At 41.2% G+C, this 23,554-nt stretch overlaps 1 protein-coding gene across 1 annotated transcript in view; it reads left to right on the forward strand.

Moving 5' to 3' along the window:
• The first annotated feature begins 6,176 nt into the window (after nt 1-6,176).
• SPOPL (speckle type BTB/POZ protein like) overlaps nt 6,177-23,554 on the forward strand; it is a 32,133-nt gene continuing 14,755 nt past the window's right edge. The window contains exons 1-4 of the mRNA XM_083712537.1: nt 6,177-6,672; nt 20,935-21,072; nt 22,173-22,294; nt 23,234-23,385. Coding sequence (XP_083568663.1) covers nt 20,995-21,072; nt 22,173-22,294; nt 23,234-23,385 — 352 coding nt within the window. The 5' untranslated portion in view covers nt 6,177-6,672; nt 20,935-20,994. The remainder of the gene's footprint in view (nt 6,673-20,934; nt 21,073-22,172; nt 22,295-23,233; nt 23,386-23,554) is intronic.

A 23,554-nucleotide genomic window follows, 5' to 3' on the forward strand; every position in this document is an offset into this window, starting at 1 on the left:
GTATAGTGTGTATGGGCACCTGCTTTCAACAGTCCAAAAGTACAATATTTTCTTTAGAGCCTGAAAGCGTGATTATAGTGGTACCTCGTGTTATGGACCGGATCTGTTCCGGATCCGCAACTCGAAGTGCTGCATCTGCGCAGGTGCGAGTGACAAAACCTGGAAGTAACCCATAACGCGAAAAGATGCAACAAAAAGTGGATGCAACACAACGTATGACTTTATAAGCCTGCCGAACTTTCCAAATGATGATTTGGCCCCCGGGTCTGGTTCACAAGCTCCAGCTGGTGCAGAATGCTGCAGTCAGATTGCTGATGGAAGCTTCTGGTCGAGAACATGTGACATCACTGTCAAAGCATCTCCATGGCCTGCCCATCTATTACCAAGCCAGGTTCAATGTTCTTTCATTAATTTACAAGAGCCCTGAGCAACTTAGGTCCAGGAAAACTCAGGGATTGCCTGAACCTTTCTATGTCATCTCTATCACCCTTGAGATAACCTGTAGGTGCGTCTCTGGTCTTTCTCCAGTTGGGGTGACTCCTTTGATGACTAGGAGAAACAGAGCTTTTAGTGTTCTCGACCCAGTCCTGTGGGGCATCCGGCCAAGAGAGATTCAGCAGGCCCCTTCTGTGTCAACTTTTAAATACCACTCCACACCTTTTCTATTCTGGCCAGGGAATTAGAGTATACCACACACAATGGCCTAATGGTGTTTGTTTTCAATTCTTTTGCTTTTAATTTGCTTTTAAATTTTATTATTTTACTGCATGTTTTTATGTTTATATATTGCTGTAGACCGCTGTGATATATATTTAATGATACAGGTGCATGTACATATTTTTATAATTAATATGAAATACTTCTGCTTCTAGAAAATAAGCTACCCCAGCCTGAAAACTCACCTTAGACACCCTTCACTCTAATAGAGAGCCAGTGTAGTGTAGGGGTTAGAGTCCTGGACTAGAGCTTGGGAGGAGCAGGAATAAATCTCCTCAGCCAGAAAGCTCACTGGGTGACCTTGGGCCAGTCGCTGTCTCTCAGCCTATCCTACCTCACAAGGTTGTGATTAGGATAAAATGGGGAAAGGGGAGAATTATATATGCCACTGTGAACTCCTTGGAAGAAAGGTGGAATGGAAATGTGTTTATTATTATTTAAAATGCATCCTCTTGATGTTAAGTACAACTTCTTTCAGCATAAACCTGTCTTGAGATTTCAGACTGAAGGGGGTCCTTTTCACAGAAATATGCACCTGAATGTACACTGGACAGTTTGTGAGATCTGTTCCTCACCCTAGGCCCTATCACAATTAAGGTTTTGTGCTGCAATCCTTGTATTTTTCTCTCAGGTTATCCTACAGCGCCCTTCACCTTAGCTATTTCCCTGGAATTCCTCCTCCGCCATCACTTCTCCCAGACTTCCCCACAAACGATTCACCCGTTCTTACTACCCTGTGTCTTGGTCATTTCCCCCTAACACTGCACAGTCCTAACTTCATTCGAATCTCACGCATATGGTGTTTTCTTCCTTCTTCTGTTTAGCATTTGTTATGGGGTAATGGAGTGTGAAGGTGCGCAGGTGTCTATGCGATACGGCTCAAAAAGAAAAAGAAGAAATAAAGCTCATAGTCCTGAGAGGAGGAAGCACCTGCAGAGAGGAAATGCATCAAGAGGAAACTGACAGTCAAACCAAAGCAAAAGAAAATGGGAAGAAGGAAAGCTCAAGGGTGTTACTGCAGACATAAACAAAGTGCCAGGGAAATTCCCCCAACCCACCCTGCTGGTCTTATATTGTGGTTGGAGTAGCATCCAGAGCAGCCTTAACTGAAGTCACATGAACACTTATTGGGTAAGTAATGTGTCTTAAGTGATTACTTTGAATTGCCTCTCTTTAACTGGTGTTGCTTCCTTACTTGGTGGGCCATTGTTTAGATAATGTGGCTGTAAGTAATAAGTAACTCTCACTGTGTGCAATGGGGTTTACTCCCTGGTTTGTGTTTACAATTACAGCCTTCAGAGTTTGTGCCATATTTTCAGAGAGCCCAGACATGGTGAACAGTGAGCACTTAGAGAACCCCTGAAATGGACCAGGGAAGCTGAGGTCCCTGCCTCCCAGGGATGCTCACATGAAAGGACTGCTGCTTCAGTAGCCAAGCCTTGACTACAGCAGCAGTAGAGGAAGAGTTGCACCACGATCCATTTAACCAGCAGAAAAGGCAGCTGCAGAGAGTGCCTGTGGCAGATGACCCTTCCTCCGAAAAGCAAAGTGTGGTCAAAATTAAAAGGTTCAGGAACCCAGACCAGACCAAATTTCATAAAATCATACACAGACTTTACTAAAAAAAACTCTACAAAACTGAAAAACTCCAAATAATTACACAGATTAAAATAACTCAGAAGGTAAGAAAGCAACAAACACTAACTAATCCAGCTAAATAACACCAAAACTTACACTTAAATCTGAGTAGGCTGAGCAACGGAACAGGATGCTGTCAAAAGCCCAAACAGATGCTGGCTGGCTGCCGAGAGCTCCCACCAATCCAGGTTATATGGGAACTTAGACCACGGGCGTTCACCCCTTCCACCCAATTTCCTTGTGACACTGGCCTTGAAGTCTTAACAGGAGACTGTTGTATGTGATCTCTTTATTTCTGAGGTTCTAATCCATTCCCATAAACCAGTCTTAAAGGGGTGATATCAGCTAGGTAGTGTCTGTGGTATCACTTGAATCCTGAAATCCTTGCCTTGCCTCATCTTTGACCTACTTTGTCCTGCCTTCCTCTGCCTGCCCAAACGTGAACTCTTACCTTGGGTCAGAATCCCTTTGCTGCAGAAGCAGTGGTTCAAAGCAGAAGAACCCCATGCTGCTGCCCATGAAGCTCAGGCCTAAGATGTGCTACAATTCTCTTGCTTTCGTGACAAGTTAGGAACCCAGACGGAACTTATTCGCTGCTGTTTTCTTTTTACAAAGTTTACATTTCTCTTTTGTAAATTATGCATTTTACAGCAAACTCCTTCTCTGGCTCCCCATTTCACACAGTATTCAGCTCCACAACCCAGCGTTTCATGTCCCATGCAAACAAATACCCTTAAACTCATGTAAATGCAGGGGAAGGAGAAAATATCATTAACTTACGAAAGCATGAAAAATTGTTTGTGCTTGCAAGACAAAATAGTAATGCCTGTATAAAGCTTGGAAGCTCTTGAGTTCCTGTATCCTATCATTTTGAATGACTACAAAGGGAAGAACATGGCAAGGATGTTTCTGCAACCCCCACCCCAGAAGTGATCAGACACGGCATTCAGTTAGGAAAGTGGAAAGCTCATCTATAACTCTGGAAGGATATTGTTGCATGCCACTCCAATCTCCAAGCGGTGTTCCAGGCACCCAGGGTTCGTGTTTCCTTTGAGAATGTAATATACGGTTTATTTACACACACATATATACTGTAACTTGAGCCTGCAGTGGAGGGGTTCACAGCATTAACACCCCCAAAGGGTCTTGTTTCTCCCATAGCCACAGCCTTGGGTTAAAGAAGAAATCAGTCATTGCTCTCTCTCTTTGCCTGGCCAGCCTGCAGCTTTTCTTCCAGCTTCTGGCTCACATAACTCAACTCTCCACTCTTGTCTTTTGTCTTTCTAGCTGAGAGACAGTTGAGGGAGGGAGGTCCACACATTTGACATCTGGCACAGAGCCACTTCCTTTGTTACCTTAAAGACCCATACATAGGAGGCTGGCCTGGCTATTCCAGAAATTGATCTAGGAATTAGAATAGGGATGGGGGGTAGGCTGTATGCCCCAAATTCATAACAATGTCTTCAAAAAGCATATTTAGATATTCAACTAAAATAAAACAACTTTTTAGTTGTTTCTATAAATTGCATTTTTCCCCCTGGAGATGAAAGGAGGGGAAAGGAATGAGAAGGTCTACTTTGGATTTTCACTGCCTTTGACACCATATTTCTTCTTACCCCCTAATACAACTGCCATTATAAAGATAATCCACCCCCCATTAAAAAAAAACCTATTATGCAGACACTTATGACAGATATGAAAATAATTTGTTCAAGGAAAAAGGATTCTAACCTTCTATTTCTAGATCTTTGGCGATCACTCATAGCCGAGTAAAATCGTCTTCTATGAACACGGTCTTAACAGTGAGTCTGTACGTGACTGTGGAGGCCAATTCTGGAGCCACGCATCCTTCCACAGTGGGGACATAGGTTTCCGGGCAGGAGTTGATCAAGGTGAAGGTTTGCTAAACGTGCCTTCCTCTTAGCGTGCTTCTTCCTTGCGTCCTGAGTTCAAGCATCTTCAAAGTCCTTCAGTAAAGGTTTTTCTTCAGTTGGAGAACTGCAGGCCAATGTTTCCCAATTGATGGTATTTATCCTACTTTTTTTAGATTTACCTTGAGAGAGTCTTTAAACCTCTTTTGTTGACCACCAGCATTACGCTTTCCATTTTTAAGTTTGGAATAGAGTAGTTGCTTTGGAAGATGATAACCAGCCATCTGAACATGAATAGTCCAAAATAGATGTTGAAGAATCATTGCTTTGACACTGGTGATCTTTGCTTCTTCCAGTACACTGGAATTAGTTCGCCTGTCTTCCCAAGTGATGTGTAAAATTCTTCAGAGACACCGTTGATGGAACCCTTTGACCTTACCACCTTGGGTGACCCTGCTGGGAGTATGAGATTCCTGACAGCTTTGTTCGCAAGGGTCATAGGAACATGCAAGCCCACTCACCATGACAAGGTGATGATCCAGCAAGTGCGTCTCCAGGTAGCATGGTAGATAGGGCTGGACCAGTGAGTTGCAAGGAGCAACCACTATTCTGCCTTTTGCTACCTCCCTCTGCTGGCTGCTGCTAATGGGAGTTGCACTCCCAAACATTTGAAGGTCACCAGGTTGTCAAAGACTGCTCTACCTGTTCTCTTTGGGTCCAGCAGGCCAGCCAGAATGAGCAGAAGCTGCTGCTGCCTGTACCTGGCTGGCCTCTGCCAATCTCTGTGCAGTGCAGAACTGGGCTTGTCTAGGCTTGTATTTAACAAGGGATGGGAACAATTCTGAAAGGCTTGTCGCCAAGTAAAAACATACCTGTTCTATAGGGCCTTTGGAGGAAATGAAGTCATGCAGCCTGCCTAACACTTTTAGGTTTTATTTCTGCACAGCTGTATTTTATTAATGACTTGTTTTAAGTTTCGTATTTCAGTGTAATTCTATGTTGAATGTAATTTATCTCGGAAATTGCTCCAAGATCACTATGGGCAATCATGAAGAGTGGTCTACAAATACACTCGTTGCCTGGTAGCAATAGGAATTATATTTAGGTGGGTGGGCTGTTGGTAGACGAAGCATGTTTTGTTTCCATGTTGGCTGTGGAGGAAGGAAGCCTGTCCCCTCTGCTCAGCCCCTCCCCTGCCTGCTAGTTGGTAATGGATTTTACAAGTCTGTGCTTGCCGCTATGCTCAGTGTCCATTACCGTGCCAAAAAAGAGAGCGAGAGATGGCATTGCACACACTTGCATTGTATACCCTCCTTCCCTCTGAGTGGTCATGGACAGCTGAGCCACATGAGACCAAATCTGCCCTTCATGTTGCCCAGGGCAAGAAAATTCTGTGATCAGCCACAGTAAAGGTTTGTGAAGCCCAAAAGACTAAATTTTATCATGGCCTAAAAGCATTTGTCAACTAGAGCCCAGTTCATCAGATGAAATATAACTCTCACTTGGTGGTTTGCATAATAATAATAATATACATATATTCTCTGTGTATGTGTAAACACTTAATTTGTGTGTGTGTGTTTGTATACGTATATATATATATATATATATATATATATATCTAAACACACACACACACATATATGTATATGTATATATGTATGTATATATGTGATACACACACAGGGCTGTATTTGCGCCCAAAGGCAAGTTCCTATACAGTAATATGGACTTGGGCACGGACTCATACAGGCACCTACGTTCTTTCCTCAGCAGAACCGGAGCTTCCCTTGCAAGTACCCGGATGGAGGCGTTCGGGTCGTTTTTTTAAAAAGTAAAAATATTATACTTTTCTTCCTTTTCAAATAAGCCCTGCTACAGAACGGCGCAGCTCTTTTTTTGGCGGGGGGAACCATCCCCACCCGCGCCAGTGCCCCGGCTGCGTCATGACGTCACACACACGCCGCGTCGCTCCCGGAAGTGAGGAAGCGGCGGCGGCAGCAGTAATAGCAACAAGCAGCTGCCTACGGCCGCCGCCGCCGCCGCCTCTGTGAGGGTTTCTCTCTCTCGCTTGCTCTCTCCCCCCCACCCCCGTTTCCCTCCCCCCCTCTTTTTCTTCCCTGTGTACGGGAGCCGAGAGGGGCCCCGCGCCCGTGCGCGAAGGTGGGCCGGCCGGGCTCCTCGCTCTCGCTTCCCCACCTGAGGGGTGGCCGAGGAGGCTTGTGACGGGAGGAGAGAGAGAGGGGGAAATGCGGCTCCGCCGCCAGCAGCTCTGCCCGGACGCGACGCTTCCGCCACAGCCCCCTCCTCCGCCGTCTCCTCCTCCTCCTCCTTCCTCGCCCTCTTCCCCTCACGCCATCGTCAGCGGGGGCCACGGACTAGCGGAGCCCCCTCTTCCAGTCCCGTCAGTATGAGGCCGGCCGAGACCCCCCGCCAGCGCCGAACTCCGGTAAAAGGATCCAGGGGGGTGATGATTCAGTCTGGGTCGGTTATGGGGCAGCCCTTCTCTCCTCTCTGTGGGCGGGGGCTGCATTGGCACTCGGGTAACACACTTCACACACTTAGCTCTCTCCCTCTCTCTCGCTCTCTCACATACACACAATATGCACACACGCACTTCTCACGGGAGGCTCCTCTTACTTCCTCCCCATGAAATTGTTACTGATGATTCTGCCCCCCCCCCCAAAAAAAAGAGGTTGGTGCCCAAGAGAGGTGGGTGCGCGGGTGGGGGGGGGAGCCCTCTTCTAAGCAGGGCCTCTCGCCTTGCTAACCCCAGGGGCAGCCTGGGATGTTTCTGCACCTTCTTTTCCGGATACTCTTTTTTTTTTTTTTTTTTTTTGGAGGAAATCCCAGATGCCTTTGCATATTTATACACTTTTCTTTTATCCTATGCTTTCTGGTAAACAGACACACATATATATCAAAGCTTCCTTTTGATGCAGTGCTGTCATTTTATGTCTAATTCAAACCTCTTTGGAATGTGATTCGTTGGACAAGGGCTTTCTCTACTTGCTACTCTATGAGTCTTCCTCTCAATTTCTGCCTCTGTTTATCTCTCTTTCTCTCACACCCCCCCCCCACCAACCTTCTTCCTGTGGTGTTTTGCTCTCCTCTTCATGTTTGTTCAGAAACTAAATATCAGCAGGACTTACTCCCCCTGTAAGATTGCAGCCTTAGAGGCAGGGTCAAGATGTCATTGTAGGTGTTTCGTGGCCAGATGTCATTGTAGGTGTTTTGTGGCCAACTTCCGCAGGGTTTTAATTATAGGACGGTCCTAATCATTCTGTTGAAGAAGAGTAGTTGTGAAAAATATCCGGTGATCTTGTGACACCTTAAAGGCTAACAAATGTGCCTTAGCATAATCTTTTGTGGTCTGAGAACATGTGTCAGAAAAATCTAGACCCCAGGTGCTGCAAGAGTCTCATTGGTTAAGGAGTTGAGGCCTACAGATCTCACAGATGACTCCCCCCAAAATCCACACTTTGGCAATGCCTTTATTGGGACCAACCATAATGTTACAAAAGTGTGACAAGTTTTTGAGTTCTCCGGAGCTTGTCATCAGGCAGGATGTTCTGTAGAACTCAAAAACGTGTCATGCTTCTGTGAAATTTTGGTTCGTCTTAAAAAAGGTACTGCCCAAATGTGGATTTTGAAGGTTTTCTCTTATATTATTTGAATGCATACGCTACAGTATGTCAGTCTTGAAGGTGATTTAGGATTATTTGTTCTTTTATATCTTGCCATTCTCCATTCTTGGTACAATATTGGCAGGTATTCTTGGATTTACCAAGGTATTTTGCTGTGAATTTTTACCTGCACATTATTTCAAATCCTGACTTGTTATAAATTTAAATTCACATTGGTCTCTGGTGTTAATTTTTCGCATTTGTTTCTTTTGATGACCAGCCCTCACTTGACCATCCTGTATTTCAGATGGACATATTTAACTAGTCACTGTGTTTTGACTATGTGTTTTTAAAGGGGAAGTCCTTTAGAATATTGCCTGATACAGTTTCCTTATCATAATTTGAGCGCATGCATCCATTTTTGAAGGAAGCTCCCCTTGAAAATGTATGTGGGCAAAGAAGACTTTTTTCCCATTTGAGGCCTTGGAGAAATCTCCAATCTCAAAGTACAGTACTACACACATCAGCCTTGTTTATTCTTCCATAAAGTACTATTGATGATCTTCTCAATGATATGGTAGATACACTGTTGCTCTGGATCTCTCTCTCTCTCTCCCCCCCCCCCCGCTCTCTTCCACCCTCTCTCCTGCTTTCCCCTCCAGTGTGGTAATGACATTTTTCTGGTAAATAAGTGGTTAGTTGAACAGGTCTTCCTTTGAACATGTAGGGGGGAAATTGAAAGACCAGTTCCTCACCCATTCCTGCCTTCTGTGTATATACTAGTAATTTTACAGTTAGCCAGCTGACAATCTGTATATGTTTTAGTTTCAGGGCCCAGTTGTTTAAAGTACTTAAATAAAAAATTGTCTGTGGTAGTTCAGCTCATAATTCTTCGTTGTGCATATCTCAGGAATATGGGTTTTCTGAACAATGTTCTGGTGGCCTCTATTGGTTAGAATCTAATTTAGAATCTGTGACTTGTAATTTAGTAAACAAAACCCATTATGTTAATGTTACACATGCTATACAAATGTCTTGAGGTTTTCCCTCTCGGTAACTAAAATTAGATCAATTAAAATATTTGATTAGGAATAATATATTTCCCTTATTCTGGCCTTGTTTGCATGCAGTGCTTAACCATAGTGTATGAACACTTAGCTCTTCCCTTTCTGCTGACTGTCCCCATGTAAGCGAGGAAACAAGCCTCATTCTGGCTTGTCATAATGGGCAAAGCTGGCATTTCTACCTTTGTGTTTGTTTGGAGAGAAATAGCCATGAGCACTCATTTGCACAAGCAAACACCTCTCAAGACAAGTTTGACTCTTGCTTATTTCTCTCCCTTTGTCCCAAAGACAGGAGTAGGGAAGCAAAAGCACTCATACATGTTAACCTATAGTTTATTTGTATTTGAAGCTGTGGTTTCACAGTGTTTACAAATCTGGGAATTATTTACATTTTATGGAAAGTTTTGAAGACATAAACAGAAGATGTAATACTATTAGCATGCTTAAAGAATGGTACATTGTATCTGTTTCATGAGGGACAGTCAACAACAAAAATGTTAATGGCAACTTTTGAACTTCCTAAATTGTTGTAATAATTTAGTTACTTTAAAACTGTTTTTTATAATAAATTCCCCAACCCCCATGGATACCGCTCCACCTCACTGGCATTCCTTGCCTTTTCTCAAGTCTTTTATTCTTTCAAACATTTTAAGCAGTGATCAGGAGACGTTCTCTGACATTAGGCCTGCTTTGAGTTCTGTAGCTCATGCATTTAAGAATAAATGAGAGACTGAGAACAACATTTGAAATAGCCTTTTATTTCAGAGGACTGTTGACTAAATCTGTTGCATAAAATAGTTAAGATGAATGCTTGACTTTAAATCAGTTTGGTTCCAGTGATTTCAGCAGAATTAAAGGCATGAGCCTGAAACTGCAGCTTTCTATCTGTAAAACTGGTGCACCTTCACTCGCCTACCACTGTGATGCTACTTATGAAAGTGGGATATTACAGTGCTCCAAGTAAATACAATAATTTTGAAGATAATTTGATCCCAGAATAATATAGGAATACAAAACTGATCTGATTTTAAGAAATGTGTATCTTCTAGTTATATTAAAATTCAGCTCTAACTGGTACAAAAATGAAGTGTGATATCTAACTAAGTTTTTCTTAGAGTACACCTATTGAAATTGGTATAAGTCTATTGAAATTGGTAGTCTAGTGAATTCAGTGAGCACAATTTGAGTATGACTAACACCAGATATCAACCAAGCAATTTTAGTTCATTTTGCACTATTAAAGAGACTTGGTTTGTATGTGAGAGATGCTGTATGTCAGGAATCCCAAACTTCATTTGCAGAGTCTATGTTTAACAGTACAAAGTTGTACAGTGCTCAGATACACAGTGCTCACACAAGACATGGATTGCATTTTGTTAAAAATATTTTCAGACCCTTTTCCTTTTTCATTGCTTTGAAGTGGACTGTTGTGTTTTCTATGTAACTCCTTGAGAGTGGAGTGGGTAGGGCTGGCCCAAGACATTTTGGCAACTGAGGAAAACCACACAATAGTAACTTCCTCCCCACCAGGGAAGAGGTAAATGCAGATCTACATCATGAGCAGGGGGTGGGGTGGGGATAAAGATCTATATTGGGATCTGCTGCCCCTATGGGTCCTGCTGTCAGAGGCAGTTGCCCACCTTGCCTCATGGATGGGCCAGCTTTGACTGTGGGTATGGATTTGGAATGTATTTAACCAGACATTGGATTATGTTACTGAGTAGTTTGAAGTAGTCTAAATGTCAGTTTTAGCAATTATCTTTAAGCACCCCTATTTGAATTTTTCAGGAAACCAGTTACATTGTTCAGCTGGAACTTCAGTGCAGTTTGTTTGGAGCTTGAAACATTATTATTTATTAAATTTATATCTTGCCCTTCCTGCAGTGGAACCCAGCCCAAAGGAAAATGTGTGGCTCAAATTAATCTGTTTTGACCTTCCTCTCCTACACGGGAAATGAATTCCTATTGCTATTGGCTGCTTACACCGCTGTAGTCATGCTGTAGTAAATGAATCACTCTTGTTTACTACAAATTATGTGTCTCCACCTTTCTGGCATGGAGGCCTGGATCTCTCAGTGGATTATTCTAATAAATGCTTTTTATATCCACTAAGTATTTCAGATTGCATTGCATTGCTTTGTAGTCTCAACATAAAGGGAAAGTTTGTGTCATTTTGGAAATAAAATTCTCCCTCCAAAATTGGTATGTAAGTATGTAAATTCTTAGTGCATCTGCATCTGGCTTTATGTTTGTGAAGGGATTGCCAATTGCCACCTCCTAATGTAGATTGCTTAACAGGTTTGCTTTATTAGCAATGTTAACCTTGAAGATAGTTTGGAAGCTGCAACTGACATAGAAAGCCACTACCTGTGTGTTGTCAGGGGCAATGTCAGTGAGATATGCCAAGCCGAATTCAAGGGGTTGGTACTAACATATAAAGCCCTAAACAGCTCAGGCTCTAAGTATATAAAGGGTCATGCCTCCCAGTACCAGCCAACTAGAGTTTAAGATGTGAAGTGGGGAGAGGCTTTGGTACTAGTGCCATTGATGTGTTCTTGGGGCAATCACATGAAGCAGTGCATTCTCAGTGATGGTACACTGCTTATGGAAATTTGTCCATTTAGAAATCAGGTTGGCACCTACACTAGTTTTGTTTAGGTGTCAGGTAAAAACTTGTTTATTCCTACAGGTCTCCAGCCTTACGATTGAAGACACTTGAAGTTAACACAAAAAAATCCTGAGTAAAGTATTAATCTATAAGCGAAATGGATGTCACCTGTATCACCTGCCTAAATTGCTGTGTTATACCTGTTGCAATATATTCATTGTGTATTTGTAGTTTTAAATGTGATTTTTAAGACTTTCTGTTAGCATGGTTTTATTAGAAATGTTAGCCACCCTGGGAACTTTCAGAAGGAAGAACGGCATATAAGAAAACAACAACAACAACAACAACAACAATAAATATGAACTTCTTCATTTAATAAGGCACACATAGCAGCTTAGAGATAAATTTACAGGACTATAATAAATCCAAAATTTGGTCAAAAAGGCATAGACATGTATTTCTCTAAAATTTTAGACTAAAACCGTTTACAGCTCATATATTTATTGAAAGGTTTTTGCTATACAATCATACCTTGGTTCTCAAACAGAATCCGTTCTGGAAGTCTGTTTGACTTCCGAAAACATTTGAAAACCAAGACGCGGCTTCCTGCACTCAATTGGAAGCTGCGTTGGAGGTTCAGCTTCCAAAAAACTTTTGCAAACCGGAACACTCACTTCCAGGTTTGTGGCATTTGGGAGCCAAAATGTTCAAGTCATAAGGTGTTTGAGAACCAAGGTACAACTGTATACCGCAAAACCTGGAAGGATCGAGCATAGCAGGCGTCATTTGAAGGGAATTTATTACATGAAGGGTGGGGACTGGATCTGGCCAGCGGGCTTGATTCTTCTATCTTAGCCCCCAAATTTGACAGATAGACAAGGCCATCCACCTGTCAGTCACCTGATGTGCCAATAGAATTGGGTGACAGTGCTTTGAAGTCCCAAAAATCAGCTGATGGTTTGGAATTCAAAGCAAGGTGCAAAGAAAGCTCATCAAAGGAGAGACCTGCTGCTGATAAAAACTGAGTTCCCTTGAAGAAAGCAGCATGCTTGATCTGTCCAAATTAATTCTGTACTCAGGATTACTTTTTGGTAAACTTCAAGCATCTTCAGTCATATAATTTTGGGAAGTGCACCTGTATATGCTGCACACACAGGTTTGTCCTATTCATACTTGACATAATCTAAAAATTAGAAGAAGGAAGATAATTAAGTGCATTAGCTGCTACTATGAAAATAAAACTTGATTTGCTTCTCGGTCTCATGGAGTTGGTATAAAGGTCAGATGACAGAAACCCATATAAGCTGCCTTCAGTGTTTGGGAGATAGGATACACACACACACACATATATATATATAACCTATCTCACCCGAGAATGATATACAAAATCCAGTTTAAAAAAATCTTGTCTAATTTGGTAGCTTGGTACTGTTATCTGCTCAGTTGCTTTGGCACTGTAGCATTTCTCTTTGTTCTGAGCACAAACCGAACTGTGGTTTGACTGCCTTGAAGAAACACTCAGGACAATGTATTCTGCACACAGCTGTTTGTTGTACACTCATTAAAGAGAGGAGTAGGGATTGGATTGTAACCCTCCACTCTTTGTAGAAGGTCTCCAGGGCAGCATTTCTGTGAAAGAGGTAGACATTTAGAAGTGCAGTAATCCACTTGCTCTCCCTTTCCTGTATGTGTATTATGATTGCATGGATAAAAAAAGGGAATGCAAACTGCTGAGGTGAGTTTTCTGTTACATGCAGCACTAGGAGTTCTGTGTTGTTCTGTGATAATCTCAACAGTTTTTATTGGGTTAGATCTAGACATCACCATCCACAAATGGAAGGACTTCTTCCATTCCATGGCTGAGATCCAGCAGAGGCTGTTGCTAGAGGAGGGATGATTTTAACGGATGCCCCTGGCTCCACTTCCTGTAATGTTTTGGAAGCCCCTCAGACCCTCACAGAACTGCTTTTATGGAAATGCAGAGGGAATGAGAAATTGGTATGAATATACCCTTCCTCCCCCCTGCAGGTAGTTTGGTTCCAACTAATTGTGTGATCTTATGTGGCATTGTAATATAGACCTTTAACCATTGGACGAGGGGAAAAGTACTGTCATGTGACTAAAACAGAATGGCAGTGTCACTTCACTGATCTCGGGGCTCAGTGTTATAAATGTTTTCTCAAGGTAATTTGTTTTTGGGGTTTTTTGCTTACAAGGTTATTCCTTTGTAGTTTGGTGAGGGAGTCTGCTTATTAGTACTTCATTTGTGTTGTGTAGTCCTAGTTCACTCCTACAGTTATGAGGAGTTGGAAAAGCACAGCAAACTCCACTACCCAAAGAAGGCCCCTGAGTTAAGACTGTAAGAAGCTGTGTATGTTAATTCCTAAGCACCTGTAATTTAGCAAGTGCTAAGTCGGGTGAAGCTTTTTCTAGATACTGGTACACCATGGAAGCACACCATATTATTTTTGTCTTCGGATGATGGATGGCAAAACGCAAATTTGCAATTAAGGTGCATGATTATATCATATTCATCTGGCTAATGGAGCAGCCTTTCTTATTTTGCCTTCCTGGATCCTAAGTTCTTGATGAAGCTACAGAGTTATTTCTTACATTGACACCACTCCATAAATTCTTATTGGCCAGCTAAAATTCATTGCCAAAATGTAACTGCATAAAGGCAGTTGCTTTTCAGTACTGGATCCATTCACCTGCACTGGGGAACTATGGTTTGAATATTCACGTGCAACCTTGGGCTCCTGTGCTTCTTCTCCCTGCCCTGGATGCACCTGTTCCAACTCTCATTTCCTGGTTTGATCAAAACATAGTTGGCTGTTGTGTCCAAATTAGGCAAAATGTGGCCTCATCAAGTCAGAAAGTGAAAAAGGGAATTTGCCCACAGAAGGGACAGGGAAGTGCATAAGTTCAAGGCTTTGGCATGAATATTTAAATTCTAAAGTGAGAGAATTGAAGGATATGAGGAGGGTGCAAAGTGTAAGCCCAAAGTTCCAGCACAAACAGCCAAACAATTGTTTTGCATTATGTGTAAAAGGAGGTGTAGAGCCTGCTTGGTTTGGTTGTCTAGGGCCAAGGGGCTCTGGCCCCCTTTACAGTGCCATGACCAAATAACCCTTAGAGCTGGGAAAGAGGCAGGGATTGCTCTGCAGCTGCCAGGCTACTTCCCAACCACTGCTGTAGCTTCCAGTTGAGACAGCTGGGGCTCATCACACCTGCCTGAGGTGGTGGTACGCTCACCAAGGCAATAAGAATTATGGAAGACAGCTGCTAATGCTGTTTGGTTTTGGTAACTGTATAAACTTGTGTAATGATATTTGGTGGCCGCTCTGAGCCCAGCCTTGGCTGGGGAGGGCAGGGTATAAATAAAAATTATTATTATTATTATAAACCACTGTCTGGGTGGTTTCAGAAAGCAAGATGAACTCAGATTATCAATTTATTTTGTGGTATGATGATGATGACGACGACGAGGCATAAGCAAAAATCCTAAGAAAAGAAATATGACTCAAAAGTATAGACCCATTCTTTGACAATTGACTTGAATTTGTACTAACTTCATTTGTCAGTTAGCACCTTTACATTTTTTACACCAAGAGATATGTCTGTGTCTCTAGAGTTCATAACCTAGCACAAATCTGAACTTGACTTACTAAAAACAATCCAACTATGATCCTCTTGGCTTTGGTAAAATCCTAAAGCTAATAAAGTAGAACTGTTTGTGATTAATACATCTTTTGCTCCTACATTTCTGAAACAGACTAAATATTTTAGTTTGATATGCAATTCATAATGCCTTTAAATAGGATTTCATGATCTGTATAATTATGTGCAGTAACTTGCTGTAGTGTTCATGGAGTTAACTGTGTAAGATGAGGCTTGTAGACTTGGCTAGATCTCTTTATCTGTATTTAAAAGATTGATCTATTGAAGTAGAACGTAAATAAGGTTCAGAAGTTTGTACTTCTCACTCTTTCAATTAAAATAAACATGCCTGTTCCATTTTGCATGTATAAACTTGCAGTTAACCTGTTGGAACAGCTTAACCATTAGAAGCGGGTATCATATTTCTCAAGGTATGCACATAGAACGGTGCAGGTGGAGATCAGTGATCAATATTTAGGACTTTTAAATGATATTTCTTTTAAATGATAACATTATTATTTCTATTTGTAGTGTGCTAGCCTAACAGTTAACCAGTGCCTCCCACCAAATCCAAGAATAAGTACTTGATCATCTGGTTTAGCAGAATGGGAGCGTTAAGTGGCTGCACCATCAGTATTACTCTTACATGTTGCTACTTGTGGTTATTAAATTAGATTAGTTCTGGAAATGTGCCCTTGTGATAGGTCTGGGGTGGGAGCAGATGCCCTTGGACTCTTCTCTCCCTTCTTGGAAATTTGGAAGGCTTCTTCTGACAGCTGCTACAAGGCACAGTGATACAGCCAAGTGCTTCCCTCCCAATTCGGTGCATGCAGAAGACTCTACTACTGTATATCTATACCTACAGTTTCCTAATTTTAGAAGTGTGCTAGTGGTTAGTGCATTTGTTCCTAGGTTTCAGAAATAGGATAGAGTATGGATGAATATCTTATAGACAGATGTTTGGCTAAAGTTGACATTTTGTAAACCAAGTTTAAGATTGTGCTATTGCTTTTATTCTTCCTTGAACCCCTCAAATTGTTCCTTGTGGGCATGAGATGCCTGGAGAAAATGTTGAGTTGAGTATATTAGAAAGGTTTGTTTTTAAGGAAGGTAGCATAATACAATATTAGTTCAAAGGTAAGAAGGAACTAATTTTAGTAGAAGTCCTGGTGATTAATATCATATGAGAAATCTGTGTGCACGCACCCCCTCGGTTTTCCAGCTACAGCTGGTCATCTTGAGCAAATTATTGCTAACGAGACTAGATCACTTCATTGCTGAGTGACTGTATCCCAGTTTGGTTTTGCTTGTAGAACAAAAGTTTGGCCTTAATACTAAGGAGTCTTCTTTATTATACAACTAATTACATAATTCAGCAAATGCTGCATCTTTAGCCAGAGCTCTAAAACAATAAAGCTGATTCTTAATTTGTTATTTTTAAATATATTTTAAATAAAACATTATAATTTTTTTAACCATTAAATGTGTTAAAAGAAGAGCACAATATTTTATATTGGTGTTTAGCAAAATTTAGGAAACAGGATCTGGTGGTAAGATGCTAGCTGCTGTCCTAATGATACTGTTGAGTTTTATGTGCATTTCTGCATCTTTCCACCTGCATTTGTCTGCTTTATCTTGAGCACTGACATGTTTGCAGCTGTGGGCTTCCAGGGATGCCCATTTGATCAAACTTTACAACAAGTTTCTTCCTGTTCCCAGGGCACCAAATGCATTGAAGTACTTCATTGTAAACATATAAAAAGCGGATGTTATGTACCTCCTCAGATCAGATCTATCTTTAACAGCTTCCCTGTGCTGTCCTGTGAACCATGAAAGAAAGCTTGACAGTAGACAATTGTGAAGTGCTCTGACAGTTATTCATCTTAATCTTACTGTTACCTTGTCTATGTGTTTTGCGCTTCTGGTGTATATTGTCTTTGATCTTGAGTGGAGAAGACGTCAGTCATGTACAACACATAGCACAATGGGACTGCTAAGCACTAATAATGCTAGCACAAATTTAAGAATTAAGGTAAGAGACCACTTGAGGACAATTCAGCTTCATCTTTGAGGCTCAGGGCTGTTTGCTGCAAACAGAAGTGGCTAGATTTATTTTTGTTTTGTGAAATGAGCAACCCATACTGAACCTATGCTTTAGGAGTTCCACTGATTACATATCTACAATTACTTTTTGATAACTTCTGCAAGCAGAACATTAAAAAGCATAGCCTGTAACTACCAACAGAATTTCCATAGTGATTTTAGATGTTCGTACACATATTGCCAAAGCTTCAGTTTAAAGCTGTACTCTCTTATTCTTTCTGATAATCCACACTGTCATAAATCCATACGGGGCACAATCCAGCCAAAGTTAAGCACTTTTAGATCCCATTTATTTAAATGGAAGATGCTCAATGTGTACTTGAATGCTCCATAGAAATCAGTGAGATTTAAGCTGCAATCCTTTATTAGGAGCGAGATTCATGGAATGCAGTGGAACTTTCTGTTGAGTAGACATGTTTAAGAGGATGTTATAAATTGTTTAACTTGGCTGGGTTGTGCCTATTGTATTAAGCTTTTAAAAATATATTTCTGAAGTAGATGGCACTATTGTTTCTTCATGGGCAAGGATAGAGTAGAAATTATTTTAAAACTATAATTATTAATGCAAAGGTTATGGTATATATTTTGCTTGTAACACAAGCTATATGGTTTGCAGCATCATTGGTTTCCAAAATATATAAACAACTAGGAGCCAATGGGCTCAGATTCCTAAAGCACAGATATTTGTATTACTACCAAATTGAATGGCCAAAATTTGATAATATTTGACACTTAAAAGTTGTCAAAATATGTGCTGCTGTGTATTGTTATAAGTATTGTTGACCTTCCTTAAAAGAGATGGTGACTGGCCCAAAGTTACCCATTGAGCTTCATGGCTGAGTGGGGATTTGAACCCTGGTCTCCTGGGTCCTAGTCCTAAACACTACACTACACTACACTACACTACACTACACTACACTACACTACACTAGACACTTTCTTCCAATGCATTTTGCAGTAGGGTATCCCAAGCAAAGCTATGTGTTGCATCAGGAAAAGCACACTTTTTCCCTAAGCTTCCCTGGATTGATTTTCACTTGAGAAATCACATGTCCATCTTTTTTTAGCCAAGATGTTAATTCATAAACAAAAATTAAGAAACTTGACTGTTTTAGGGAGTATTTTTATATCCCAAGGTGATTGTATATAAGGGTGAAAAAATGTCCCAAAATAACACTACATTTGGGTTGAGTTTTGTAAGTTTTATTTGCTCTTCTTGGGATGTGTTTTGCTTCAGCTGCTTTTTATTTACAGAAAGAAAACTGTAAATGATAACTGGCTGAAACTTCCATGTAGTTGACAATAAATTAAACTACTTTGTGGGTCTACTTTTGTGTAACTTCTATACTGAAAAGTCACCCTGAGTGGGCTACGACCCCATTTTCCGCATGGAATATTCATTTTTAGGAACAGTAATGATCACAAGGCAGAAATATGGCAAAGACGTAGTAAGCAGAGGATAGTGTTTGAAGAAGCAATTACAGTGGTGCCCCGCAAGACGAATGCCTCGCAAGACGGAAAACCCGCAAGACGAAAGGGTTTTCCGTTTGCTTCGCAAGACGAATTTCCCTATGGGCTTGCTTCGCAAGAAGAAAGCACATAGGGAAATCTCCGGGGACCTCTTTTAAATGCTGGCGGTGGGGAGCAAAGCCTTTCCCCCCCTCCGGCCTTCAGAAGAGGTCCAGGAAGGCCGGTGGGGGCCGAAAGGCTTTGCTCCCCACCGCCAGCATTTTAAAAGCAGTCCGGGATAGCAGGGAAGCGCTTCCCGCTGTCCCGAACGGCTTTTGTAGGCAGGTGGGGGGGAGCAAAGACTTTCGCCCCCCGCTGGCCTTTAGAAGAGGTCCAGGACTTCTTCGCTGAAGGCTTCGCTGCCGCCCGCCAGCATTTTAAGATCTCCCCGGACAGCGGAGAAGTCCTCCGCTGTCCCGGCGTTTTTTAAAATGCTGGGGGTGGGAAGAAAAGACCTTGTGTCCCCCCCCCAGCCTTCAGAAGAGGTCGGGGGACAGACTGTCCCCGGACCTGGTCTGAAGGCGGTTTCCATAGGAACGCATTGATTGATTTTCAATGCATTCCTATGGGAAACCGTGCTTCACAAGACGAAAAACTCGCAAGACGAAAAAACTTGCGGAACAAATTAATTTCGTCTTGCGAGGCACCACTGTATAGGGCTGAGATGCCGTTCATTTCATTTTTGCCTTATTTGATTGATCAACTAACAGTTTTCTACTAGATGAAGTCTAGAACACACTTGTATAAATGCCACCAAATCTTTTTATGTGGTTATTTGATAGTAATAGCAGGAGTGGAAGCTTCTTGCTCCTCAGCCCTAGAGGAGTCATGACCTCTTCAGGGAAATTGTATTCTTTCTTCACATTTAGCTTAGCTTTTAATGAGCATGTGCAGGCATCTTTGAACAGTAACACAATTTAGGGCAACTTGTAAATATGCCCACAAAAGTTACCAGCCTTTTTTTACTAGTTTGGAAACAAGCTAGTATTTTGTGTTTTCATCCTGGCCACAGAGGAGGCCAACCCCTCTCCCCCAAGCTACTAGCCTCTTAGAAGGCTGTTTAAAAGATCTTCTACTAAGCACATTGGCAGAAAAGGATTGAGGCAATTTTTCCTTCCTCTGGCAGTCTGCTCACTTGTCTTCATGGAATTTCATATCCTTATATCCATGGAATTCTGGTTTCTTATGACTACCAGGCAAGTTGTTAAATACAAGACTGGTTTAGCAGAATAGAGGAATAAATAACACAGTTGAATATCACAGTAGCCAGGTTACGAGTGCCCAGGATCCTGAACTAACCAATCATTTGCATTTAATAAGAGGTAGACTCTTATTATGTAGTGTGATGTTCTATAAAGCTTCTTGGAAGGTGTGAAGTCCTAGGAGGCAGCTTTTAAATAATCAAAACAACTGGCTGTGCTCTTACTATTATTGTAAATTGGGACAGGAAGGTTATTCATGAAGAATTGGAGTATTGGTTGGAGTGTATAGATTTTGCTTTTTTGCTTTAAGACAATAGCAAATTACTTTGCTTTCAATTTGGGATTGTGCCATGTATAGACATGGCAGCCATCCTATAATAAAAAGTAAAGGCAATTGCACATACCAGAGCCTCTGAACTGAAGGGTACTTTTCAGTCAAGGACAGAGTAGAGAAGAACTTTTGGATAGACATAATGCATGAATGACTTCAGATAGAGATTTCTACTCTGATTCAGCTGCTGTAAAAGCCACCTGCTTTTCAAAAGATAGTCTTCACAGAATTTCTAGTTGAGAAGAATTTATTCTTCTATAGCACACATATAACTTAATCAGCCTCCCACTGATTTCACACATCCCCAAGAGTAATGCAGGTTTACTGATGTTTACACAATCGCACTTTGACTGTGTCCCATCTGAAAATTGAGGGATGTCCTCCCTGGGATACTAAAGCACAATATATCTTTCATTTACATGGGTGGAACACAAACTTTTGTTGGTCTTTGATATCTGGTCAATAGTTTTGTCTTACAATTACCCTTGATATTTTTTCAGTAATTTATCTAACTTCTACTGTAAGTAGTTAAAGTAATACCTTAATAGTGAGTACTTGGCTGTACTTTTTCTAAATACTAATGCATTGTTTCATCTTAATTTCTGTAGGAAGAATACTGACAATTGAATTGCTGCCTTTATACTGTAAAAAATTGCAATAAAGTGGGGATGTCAAGAGTCTCCACTCCTCCACCACCTGGAGAGATGTCCAGTGGTCCTATAGCTGAAAGCTGGTGTTACACACAGGTAAGCCACATACCTGTATGTATGTGTGTGTCCAGGTTTTGTTAATGGCATGTTTAATAGTAGGACACTTTCAGATGTAGCTTCCAACAGTAATGCAATGTGATACCCAGAATTCTGGTTCCAAGTAAATGGAATAAGAAGGCAAAAAAAAGTAATATAATAAAGAGAACCAATCAGAAAATGTATTTGTTATTGTTCAGTCGTGTCTGACTCTTCTTGACCCCATGGACCAGAGGATGCCAGGCACTCCTGTCTTCCACTGCCTCCCACAGTTTGGTCAAACTCATGCTGGTAGCTTCGAGAACACTATCCAACCATCTTGTCCTCTGTCATCCCCTTCTCCTTGTGCCCGCAATCTTTCCCAACATCAGGGTCTTTTCCAGGGAGTCTTCTTTTCTCATGAGGTGGCCAAAGTATTGGAGCCTCAGCTTCAGTATCTGTCCTTCCAGTGAGCATTCAGGGCTGTTTTCCTTAAGAATGGATAGGTTTGATCTTTTTGCAGTCCATGGGACTCTCAAGAGTCACCTCCAGCACCATAATTCAAAAAGAAAATGTATATTATGTTCAAAAATAATGATAAAAATATGGTGACGGGTGAGATCAGCAATATAATAGGCAAGAAATCAAATACTGAAGGTTGTATCCAGTGATTGGGAGGATTTGCAGAGGTGAGGACATCCATTGAGAAACATTCATTGTGCAAGCTTCCTTCTATTTGTGCAGCTATTGAATACAACCGAAGGCTGCTGAGATGTAGGACAAATGAATTAACCACCTAAAGTCTACAATAATTCAACCTGTGGCTCTGAAAAAGCCTGCAGTTGCTGGTGGATAACTGATCAAATAAGGGGCCCCTAAGGAATGAATCTTGCTCAAACGTCATACATTGGTAGCTTATGGAATCCTATTCTGAAACTGGCTTTTTTAACAAGTGCACAGTATAAGCTGCAGTGACTCCTTAATTCTATGAGATATTCCTCCCCCCAAAAAACCAGTTTAAACCAGTTGAGGTTATTTCTTCAATAACTGCTTTAAAAAAAATTAAGCTGAAGAAAAGTGAATCTGGTGAATTTACGTGATTGTCTTCATCTCTTATTCAGGTTAAAGTTGTAAAATTTTCTTATATGTGGACCATTAATAACTTCAGCTTCTGCCGAGAAGAAATGGGGGAAGTTTTAAAGAGTTCTACTTTTTCATCAGGGCCAAATGATAAAATGAAATGGTAGGTATTAGTCACTTGTCAGTGGCTTCTCACTTTCTTTTCTTTAAGCATACGGTCTCTTGAGAATCTGTGAATATGTCATAAATAAAATGACATGTATGGTGGTTTATCCTCCAGTCTTAAAACTGTTTTTATTGTTGAAAGTGGGGCATACTATCACTGATTTTCTGCTACATTACAGAGATCCGAACAGCTAATGGTTTGAAATACTATATAGTTTGTGGCAAAATAAGGCAAGATGATGTAATGTGTTGGATTAGGGCCAGAGAGACATTGGGTTCAAATCTCCATTTGTGAGGTTACTGAGAGCAATTTGGGCAATTCAGGGGCCCAGTTTGCATGTAATACTAAGCCAAGCCAAGTTCGCGGAAGAAAGATTGCTGCAGCTTTGCTGCTCTTTCATTGCAGCTCCTGCCACAGTGCTGTGAGCAAAGCCACGGGAGCCAAGGTTAGTTGAATGGCTTGCTGCCTTGTGGACTTTTCTGGAGGAAGCAAATTATGGCTCAGCTCACATCCGTGTGGCACTACCAGGGTTCCCTATTTGTAAACTGCCCTGTGATCATTGGATGAAGGGTAGTATAGAAATGTAATAAATAATAATAATAATCTCATTTTGTTCAAGAGGGCCCCTCCCTTCTGAAGAAGCATTTCAGGAGAACACCACTGTATATATGGTCGTTCCTTGGAGTATTGAAAGGTGTGACAGCAGGAGAAGAGCAATAGGGATATATAGATATGAGCAACTGGAGATCATGGGTGTTGAATACATATGTAAGTTTAAAAAACTGATCTCCGGAACCCAGGGGACTTATTGTGTATGTGTAAAAAATCATATCACAACAGTACTCCAATTTTTAAATATCTTAGCAAGTTAGGCCGTTATGGATTGGAGAACAAGTTGATGTTTCTAAGACTTGCTTCTTATGTTCTTTATTTCAGGTGCCTGAGAGTAAACCCCAAAGGACTGGATGATGAAAGCAAAGATTACCTTTCACTGTATTTACTTCTAGTTAGTTGTCCAAAAAGTGAAGTGAGAGCAAAATTTAAATTTTCTCTTTTAAATGCAAAAAGAGAAGAAACGAAAGCAATGGGTAAGTGGATTTTAAAATGCTTCAAGAACAATAGGTAGTTTTCAGTTTAAGGAGTAAAAGGTCTGTCAAATCAGATATTTATTTATTTATTTAAAAGCTTGTAAACTCAGATTTATTATTTTGTGTCTGTACAAGTTCAGTCACAGTGTAATCGCTTCCTCTGGTTTTG

Source organism: Podarcis gaigeae, assembly GCF_964106915.1.
Source record: "Podarcis gaigeae genome assembly, chromosome: 1".
Classification (NCBI taxonomy): domain Eukaryota; kingdom Metazoa; phylum Chordata; class Lepidosauria; order Squamata; family Lacertidae; genus Podarcis; species Podarcis gaigeae.